Genomic DNA, 9,677 nt, shown 5'->3' with positions numbered 1-9,677 from the left:
AACCTTGCAACCAATTTCAACATTACTAAAGTAAACAGTTTCTTGAATTTTAATGGTGCAACCCAATTTTGTAAATGACAAATTTAAATCAAGACAGTAGTTAATAAGAACATTGTAACACTTTCAAACTAAGTGATGGATTTATAAATAGCTGGTGCAACCCAGGCTGTAGAAGTTGATTTAATAGAATTTAAATAAAAACAATTTGAAATCATGATATCCCCACATGATAGCCGTAAGTGATTTATGTAATGTATGGAAATAACATTAGTTTGACCAGCACTCATGTACCAACATTGTAGAGACTGGTTACCCCATAAGAATTCATTGATCTGTGTAATAAGATATTCTACGACATTTTGAACAAAAATGAAGGTAATATGCGAAGTTTACCAGGATTTAGAGAGTAGTTTAAATATCTATGACCCCCTAAAACAGTGTTATGCAACTAAGGTTTCAAACCTACATGTCTATCATACTGTAGGTAATAACCTGAGGTTGGGATGGAACTTTTTCTCGCAAGCCAAACTATTAGCTTTTCTTTTTTTTTATGCATTTCTTATTGGCTTTTTCTAATTTTTTTTTTAAAGACATTAATCAAAGGTGCCAACTCTTGCTAAATGACTTCTTTTAGTTTTCTGTTGAGATGATTGATTAAAAGCTTTAATGTAAATGGTGCTCCTCCTCTCCGTCCCAGCCTGTGTTGTATAACTGTCTTTTCGAGCTGAACAGCGGATTGCAGGCTGAACAGCCTTCTCTCTCGGACAGTTCTGCTTGCTTACGTTGTGTGAAGGTCCACCCTCAGGATCCAGGACCTAAGTGCCGCAGCCACCGATGCATTCTCCCGTTGATGCTTCTCTCTTCTCAATAAATGTGTTTACTGTGTTAATAAGTCGGCTCGGAGGGTTTAACTTGGAGAGCGTCAGATGTGACGTGAAACGCATTTGTGAAATTAACTTTTGCTGTGTTTATTCCTGGAACTAAGGGCGTTCATGTTTATAATGGGTCAGACATCACTGGGTTGACTTGATAAGCAGGTCAACAGAATTAAACTCTTACCTATTTTTGAATGAATGCACACGCATCCTCTATGTTGATGTATATATCCTTATATATTATATATTTATATAGGTTCCTTTTTATTTTCATCCATTTAGTGAAGACATTTCTTCACATTATTTTTAATGCCACTCCCAGGGATGAGTGTGGAGCAGTAGCACCACTCGTTGGCTGCCTCTTTGTATAGGGTTTCCCTCACCTTTCTGCTTAGAGGGCACCTTAACATGCACGCTACTCTTAAGTCAGCTGCCTTTGTTTCACAGTTACATAAAGCGTCTCTATCATGTAACCTTACACTCTGACTCATAGATTTTGTCTAAATGTTAAAGAAAATAACAACATTTTAGCCATATTCAGTTATGTAACTTCCATTAGGGATGCACAATACCATCAAATCTGGTTTTGATCTGATACTAAGTTTCACTAGGGTCAGCCACCAATAGCAATGCTTCTTATTAGTACAAGCAACTGTGTCATTTAAGTACCACTAAGTGATTTGCCAAACATTTTCTTTTACTATTCCTATGCATGTGTCAATCAGATGTATGTTAAATCTGAGAGTAGTTTTTAATATAATGTGTCTTAGTTTTGTTAAAGCTTATTTCTCAATTAATGAGCAGTAACTAAAAACCCAACACAGTGTACTTGATGTTAAAATGTTGGATGTGCAGACAAAGAACCGTCTCAAAGATGATTCACTCCACACCGTTACAGCCACATGTCTCATGCAGGGCTCTTCAACTCTTCAATGAAGTGACTCACTGATGATCAATGTGGCTTCACAGCAAGAAGGTGCTGTGTTTGTGGTTGACCATGTTGGAGTGGAGCCTTTCAGTGTGCAGTCTGCATCTTCTCCCCTGTGTGTTTACTGCCACAGTCCACAGACGTGCAGGAGAAGTTAATCAGAAACTGCTTTTCAGTGCAAAATGCTCTCTAATGTCTAGGATCAGCCACCTAGAGACTAATCAGACAACAAAGGAAAAAATTAAAGGCACCAAGAGTTTTTATTGATTTGTGAACTTTGACTGTACAAGTAAATAAATATCTCACACTGATGTATCAAAATGTTTTGAAATTATAATCCATCATGACCAGACATAGCACCATATAGCACCATATAGCACACAGTATAGTTGTTCATCAGCATACAATAAAATAACATATTCCAGAATAAGAAAGAAAAAAATGCCTTAAATATTTTTTCAATTATAAATCATTTCATTTACATTATGAAATCCACCTGAAGCACATTTTAGCCATTATACTATGACATCACTTCATATCCACAGACTTCATTTTTCAGTTATTTTTTTAGATTAATTTCATGTATTCCAACAGAGCTAGGCACCTACACAAAATATCATCTGAAGTGAGATTACAACCATCCCCACATGGAGACAGATGAAACAGCATTTCACTGAAAAAACTGGCAGATATAGACTTCTGGGGAGATCCAAGGGTGTGGACATGTCCCTCTGTAAACCTGCCTGCTGAGATCAAAACTTCTCATTTCCAACGTATCAGAGAAAGAAACTCGTGCCGGGTGTTGGGATCTTTCTGGAAAGTTCCCAGTAGGACACTTGTTACAGTCTTGGCGTTTATCCTCTGCACTCCTCTCATCATCATGCACATGTGACTGAAATTCAAAGAGACAGTTTAACTCAGCGTTAGAGTCCAAAGCATATGATTTATACAGAGGAGCTTAGTGTTGCAACATTTTTGCAAAAGTGTAAGTGACTAGTAGCATTTTGATCTAAACACTAAGGGCACCAGCCCCCGCGCTGTTTAAATGTTTTGGTCTTGTAATGAAGAAGGCTCAGGCGCATTGTCGGCGCATTGCTGCCGTGAGGCAGAGCACAGTGTTGCACTATTGAGCAACAAAAACTTGGTCTTAAGTATTTCACTGTCATTTTAAGGCAATACACTGGAACTGCGCTTCAGATGTTCGGATAAGGTGGAACATTAGAGAACAGCCTCGTAAGGTCGGAGCATCGTCTCTTGGACATAAACCAGGCTCTGGAGAGAAGCGCTCTTTTTTACTACCTGGTAAATCCACCACTGTGTTTCCCATTCATCACCTGCACGAAATTGGCCCCACCACATTTTCATAGTGAACCGAATATTGAATTACACTTCTCATAATGTAACATAAAAGATGTCTAACGTTGTGATCTGTGCCGTTTGTCCGCTTCTTGGCAGAGCTGTGCGCAGCGCATTGATTCGCTCGGTCGCTCCTTTCCCCTCAGGACGCACGTATTGTGTATATTCTCATTTGGATTGTTTCATGTTGCTTAAAATATTCAAGGGGTTTGAATCTAAACTGCCAACATCCCATTAATGATATGTCGTCTTTTGGTGCATATACTGAACCACGAAACCAGAACAATATGGTTTTTTTTGTAAATTTACCTTCCACAAGCAGAATACAGTAAAAACCAAGGTTTTTTTGCAAATAAATCTGAGTGTGTTAAGATTAAGACGAAGAGTTAAAACTCACGCAGCTTCGATCACCACTGCCACACCAGCAGGCTTCAGTGCCTCATCTATGGCTGTTGCTATCTGTTTGGTTAGACGCTCCTGAACTGTGGAGAAAAAACGCAGTGAATATAACACGGGTGGGGTGGGGTGGGGGTGGGGGTGGCGGTGGGGGATTATGAAAATAAAAGAGTAAAGTCAAACATATTTTACCTTGAAGCCTCCTGCTGAAGATCTCAACAATTCTGGAAAAGTAGACAACAAAGTGAATAAAATTTGTGTTTTGTTTTGTTTCATTTTTGCTCTGTGTGTGTGTGTGTGTGTGTGTGTGTGTGTGTGTTGCCATCCCTTACCTCGCCAGCTTGCTCAGACCAACCACCTTCTTGTTTGGGATGTACGCTATGTGAGCCTGACACAGTGAAACAAGGCATACAATAAGAACAAAAACAATAAGAACAAGAAAAAAAAGATTGTTTCGGGACTCTGGGTAACCCTTTCATCCATTTACCTTCCCGAAGAAGGGCACCAGATGATGTTCACAAAGAGAGAACAGTTCGATGTCCTTGACAACCACCACCTCGTCATGGTTTTCATCAAAGATGGCATCGTTCATTATAGCTGTGCAGATGAAAATGCTGGTTATGCATTCTGTCATACAACCAGCTTTCTGTATATAATGTTTCTCACTCTTAATTTTGGACAGTGACGCGCCTTTGCGTAAAGTTGCGTTTACACAATCTTAAACTTACTTTTATAAAACAACACCGCAGAGATTTATTGCAGTGAGGCCGCAAATGTTGACCGCTACTGAATTTTGTCATGTGAAAAGCTTGTCCCCTGCGCACTCACCTTGGGTCGTCTCCTGGTAGCCCTTTGTGAAGAACTGCATGGCTTTGGCTGCGCGTAATGGTGTGCGTAAAAGTCCCTCCCGCTCAGTGTTCTCTCCCAGCTCGCTCAGTATGGTGCTGTACGCTTTCTCTATGCAAGACAACCCGGTCAAATCTTCAGCTTCCTCTGGGTCTTTCTCCTCGTTGCGCAAATCACCATGTTTAGACTCAAGGCACTTGCTCAACGTTATAGCCACGGGACCCTTTCCGTTCACCTCTCTGGCGTAATGAAACTCCATTCTGGCTCTTGGTTGCTTTCAATGAAAGACGCTGCAGGACACGGATAGATGGGCCCCTGTTGTGAGTCCTTCGATCAGCGGTCTCAGGAGGGAAACCCCGCTGGTTTTTAAAGCCGAGGAGACCCCTTCGGGCAATTCTTTAACAGTCAAACAAATACGCAACAGTTTCCTGGAGTAAATGACCTGTGGATAATTTACCCTTTCCAGTTTCCCAGAGGGGGGCTCTGTAATGAGGAGAATTGCTGTGTTTTAGCAGGAGAAAATTACTAGATTACTAGATTACACCTATCAAACCGTATCTATCTCGGTTTTGTGGGGAGAAGTGAAGAGGGACAAGCAAAAGGGCCATTGTGGTGCTCCTGCCCAGCCAAGCTCAGCGTCATTGCTGAATCCTGATTCATCTGTGCCCATATATGATAGTTGTTTGAATTAATCTTACAAGTTTTCATTTTTTCATAAAATGTTGTGCTTAACCTCTTCCACGTAACCTCAGACTATCCCAGTCTCACTGTCCTGGCAGACAGAGATCTACAATCATTGGAATAACTCTACAATTTCCCAACAGAAGCATCTGATCAACATGCAAATCAATTCCAAATGATCTCACAACTGATGCCACAAACCAGCTGATCCCGTGACATCAGGGTAGATAATCAAGGGCTTGCTTATCTGAGCTAAGGTCACCATGGACCATGACTGCAGATTAAAACAGGAGGGTAGAACAAACCTCATTCTTATGACACTTAGGTTTCCTGTAGCCGGTGTTTGCCATGCATAACTGTCTGATCATGATAAAAATAAATATGGAGGAAAAGTATTAGAAGCAGCTCTCAGTATGACATGACATAACTGACTTTTTTCATTTACAGTCAAATGAAAGACATTATACTCAACTACATGTTCACAGTGAATTTGTGCTGAACCAGGTGACAACACTGAAAGGACTCAAAATGAATCTGCTCACATTTCATATGACCAGGCTGCAGGAAGTAGAGATGCTGGTTTCTGATAGGCTGGATTGAAAATGTATAGCGCTCTTATCTCCACAACAAGTTCAGTTAGTGTGCATCATGGTGAAAAATGTATCAGCCTACTGGTAACGTGACCAATCATATCAAACAAATCAACAGTTATGTATGAGGACAATGAAGTGGTGTTTCTGATTGTCATTCTCCTGATCACTGATCACTGACTTGCTACATACTGTTGTTATTGTTTGATGTGTTGATTGGTTTCTCCTCTGCTCTAGTTTCTTATTACCACATATCATAGCATCTCCTCCCTTATGAATTTTGTGTATCTCAGTAATATGTGTCTGTTTGCAGCCCTGGTGGGTTTATCGTGTTCCTTGCTGAATCCATTACTGCTTCTTAGATGTACTGATGAGCACCCTGAGGAGCAGAACTGATTCTGCAAAACAAAAGTGTGTAGCTGTTTATTGTGATGCTGGTGCGACATGAGTGTCTCAAACAGAAACACAGAAACAAGCCTTAGCTCATTTTAAATCGCACAAATATCCATGTAATATGCAAAATAAATGGTTCATAGAAGTTTTAACATGTGCAAAACAGAGTCCGAACAGTGGAAAGAGACTAATCAATCCAAGATCAATCAAATGATCATGAAAAGCTAAGAAAGCACAAATTATAAAGCAAGAAAGACGCCATGCTAAATTACAGCCTGTTCTCTGGCTCTGGGGTTAAGGGCCACAGTTTTACCACACCTGGAGCAGTGTGTTGTTGTTTGTATAATTTTTCACCTATCAGGACTGAATTAACAGGGAAAAAAACAAAAACTTAGCCAAAGGAGAAGAGTTTTGGAAGATACATAGAGTGTCGTCTGAGTCATAAGAGTGTAAATCCTCTACAGAAATTTTCAATAAGACTACTTGAAACAAATCGAATCTGCTATCAGGGGACTGCTCAAAATAACGAGTTCATTAGGCTGAAAAAGAGTCCGACAAATTGCAAGCAGTACAGATGACATGACCTTTTCTGGGGAAGCTATTCAAAGAGGACAAATGAATACAGACAAGGTTTTAACAACATATTCACAGAACTGGTGTAATGTGGCTCTTTAACATACAACACTGTGGCTACCCCCTCATTCAGAGCCATAAATGTTTTCATGGAGGCCTGCATTGGTGACTGCTCTGTTCATGTTTGGTTGTCTTACACTGTACTTGCTGCTAAACCATTTTTTTGCGCTTGCAAACATAGATTAAATTCATACGTCATCTTGGATTAAACTTTCAAGATTTCCAATCCTACCTGAGAGTTTTCTCCACATTTTCTGTGCACTGAGCTTTTGTCGTGCATTCTAGACATTTAAAACATCAACCATCAGCATGAACACACATCACACTGGAACACGAGGTGTGAAACACTTTCCCTGACGTGGAGAAGCCAGCTGAACAAAGAGCTTCCTGTCAGTCAGCGTAATCCCCAACTCCACTGTCCACATGATATCGGTTAAATCACCACTTTACATAACCCATTGTTACACCTTATCTCTGTGTTGTGGACTGAAATGATTTCATTCACTCATTTACATGGTTTGTGTCATGCATCTTTGTTTTGTTTCTAAGACGTTTTTCCTCTAATAACCTAAGAAACCTCTTTCTTTAAAATTTAGGCCCCTCACTTCTCAGCAACACAGACAGAACTAATTGAACAGAAAGTCACTTTTATGAGGCCTCTGTACAACAACTGTATGACCCTGTTTAACTGATGAACCAAAAACGATGCATTCTGTACTTATTTCTAGCCCTTACATTTATAAAAGGCTGCAAAAACAGCTAAAGCAACCTATGGACTTGGGAACGTGGAAACCTATGGAAAAGTGTGACTGTAAAATAATAACAAAGCAATCTACAATCTATAGGTCGATGCGACCTATAATTTTATACCTGAAAGTCATATTCTGTAATAGGGAGATTTGAAGAAAACTCCTTGAACCTATGTTAATTTGTGACACGTCAAATGTCATCACCTTTCAACCTTGTCTTTTTTCAAATTAGAGAATAATTCAGTTAAAAAAAAAGGTATTTTTAGACTTATCAGCACATAACTTCTTCATCTTCATTAGACAGGCAACTCACTGTGTCATTGATGTCACTTATCTTGCTGCTTTCTGATGTCACTGGGTGCTACATAGCTCTTAGGTAGTGACACTCAGTGCATCAAATTTGGATTATCCATCCTGTTCTACACAAGATCAGGCCTCACACTGCTGACTGTCTTGTGCTTCAGAGGGAAGCTGGTATCTACCCACATCACGTCTGGGTTCACTTACAGCACATTCATTAAAATGAATCCGGCACAGCAGGCTTGTCTATAATAACCACATCATCCAGTGATGGATCTGCATGTTGGTTTTTCAACATCTGGAAAATGGTTTGATGCTCCACATTGCTTATGATGCAAGAGTTCTCTTTATCTTGTTCTGTGTTTTCAAATGTTCAACGTGCAACACCAAATGCTGCATATCCAGAGCATCTTAAGACACGATGTAAAATCAATCTGTCTAAATTTTAGATGAAGCAGTGGCCAACAAAATATCCACTTCTATGATGTATGATAAGATAGCTTTGGTAGTTCACGGCCCTGCTAAAGTGTCCTTGAGAAAAATGCAAAATTCCTAATGCTGCGCCGGAGCTGATCCTGAGTTCTGACTCTGAACAACACATTTTTTAGTTCTGAATTGTTTGGCTTTGTTTTAAATGATTAAGCTTTTTGATCCTGTCAGGCATGACTGTGCAGGCATCACGAAGGACTGGTGTGTTCTGACTGTCACAATGCTGCCATGACTAATGATGCAGCAAATTCAATAAATTCTTCATGCATGCATGTACGTTGTGTATAAAATTGTCCTTTTTTTGAGACATTCATTTAATTTAGAGATACACTGGGACAAAAATAACGAAATAGCCTGATAATGAATTGATGCTGTCACTGTGGTTTATTTACAAGGTGTTAGGTGAGACTGTCATCAGACACACTGTGCACACATGAGGGATGTGCTGATAAAAATAATAAAATGATTAGACAAAGGAATCTTGATTAAAGCACAGCAGATTTCTGAAGTAGCTCACTGGTCGGCGACCCCCTACAGAAATCCCATATATGCAGAGACCATATGGCTTCAAATGAAGGGACATGCACTGCTTTACTGTCCAGCTGACTCATTTTTGATCCACGAGACCACAGTATTTTTTTAACAGAGCTCCAGGCTGTTGTCATGTCATATGTCTTCCTCCGGTGACTTCCCTCTGGTGACTGAGCAGCTCTGCCCAAATTCATGAGCTGCTGCTCTGACTGATCTCTTCTCGCAGCCATGGATCTCTGTGGTCTTCCGGCCTCCTGCCTGGCTGACCCCTTCAGTCAGAGTCTAATTGCTTTCACGTTTCTTCTTCTACAGATCTTAATTTTCTGTCTTCCCTGCATCTTCACTCTTGTGTTTGCCAGGACTTCCCGTCTTCCCGTGTAGTGGACAAAAAGACAGCTTTTTTTAAATGTTACTCGCCACCCTATGGGGTGAACAGTACTCCACTACTGACCCAACCATCCACAATACCTTTAAAACTCCTTAAAAACAACCGAATCCATGGAATTTATTAACTTAAATACACAAATTACCCAAGACACTAAATCAAGACTACAAGGTCAGAGCACATCGGCTACACAACAGCTCTCCACATTATGTAGCAATGGAGATTGATTTTGAGAAATGTTAAAATACAATAGATGCAAGGAGGACTGTTCTTCTTTAAATAAGACCACCTGCAGATACTATTAAGATATTCTTTATTTCAATGAAAATATTTCAGATTAAGTATAAAATTGATGTTTGAGCTATCATAAAATGGATAAGATAGGATTCTTTAACAAAAACCAAGAGGTTGAGCCGTGTTTGAAATGAAGTGCTCCACCAGGATGAGCAGGCATTTTGGGCTTGGAGGCGACATGGATAAAGTGACACCTGATTGGCTAATTCTTCTCTAAAAGCATGAAGAAAC

The 9,677-nt window shown here is 39.9% G+C and overlaps 1 protein-coding gene across 1 annotated transcript; it reads right to left on the bottom strand.

The window, feature by feature from the left end:
• Window positions 1-2,044: 2,044 nt before the first annotated feature.
• LOC139623218 (GTP cyclohydrolase 1-like) lies at window positions 2,045-4,753 on the bottom strand. The gene is made up of 6 exons (XM_071481264.1): window positions 4,384-4,753; window positions 4,043-4,152; window positions 3,888-3,943; window positions 3,748-3,779; window positions 3,557-3,641; window positions 2,045-2,695 (listed from the first exon to the last, which is right to left on the bottom strand). Exons 1-6 carry the CDS (start codon window positions 4,658-4,660, stop codon window positions 2,566-2,568), a joined length of 690 nt encoding a protein of 229 aa, XP_071337365.1. The 5' UTR covers window positions 4,661-4,753; the 3' UTR covers window positions 2,045-2,565.
• Between the last annotated feature and the right edge of the window lie 4,924 nt (window positions 4,754-9,677).

The sequence above is a fragment of the Trachinotus anak genome, unplaced genomic scaffold (assembly GCF_046630095.1).
Source record: "Trachinotus anak isolate AG129_WGS33_773 ecotype Australia unplaced genomic scaffold, CSIRO_AGI_Tana_v1 ptg000007l, whole genome shotgun sequence".
NCBI classification, from domain to species: Eukaryota; Metazoa; Chordata; class Actinopteri; order Carangiformes; family Carangidae; genus Trachinotus; species Trachinotus anak.
Note: the sequence above shows the minus strand (reverse complement) of the source record. Positions and strands in the feature narration are given on the sequence as shown.

What these genes read in the sequence shown, in the direction of transcription:
- LOC139623218 (XM_071481264.1), bottom strand. Translation starts at nt 4,660, where the DNA reads ATGGAGTTTCATTACGCCAGAGAGGTGAACGGAAAGGGTCCCGTGGCT. An exon ending in TGGTGCCCTTCTTCGGGAAG is followed by an intron (nt 3,944 to 4,042) that starts GTAAATGGATGA and finishes TCACTGTGTCAG; the next exon opens with GCTCACATAGCGTACATCCC. An exon ending in GGTCTGAGCAAGCTGGCGAG is followed by an intron (nt 3,780 to 3,887) that starts GTAAGGGATGGC and finishes CTACTTTTCCAG; the next exon opens with AATTGTTGAGATCTTCAGCA.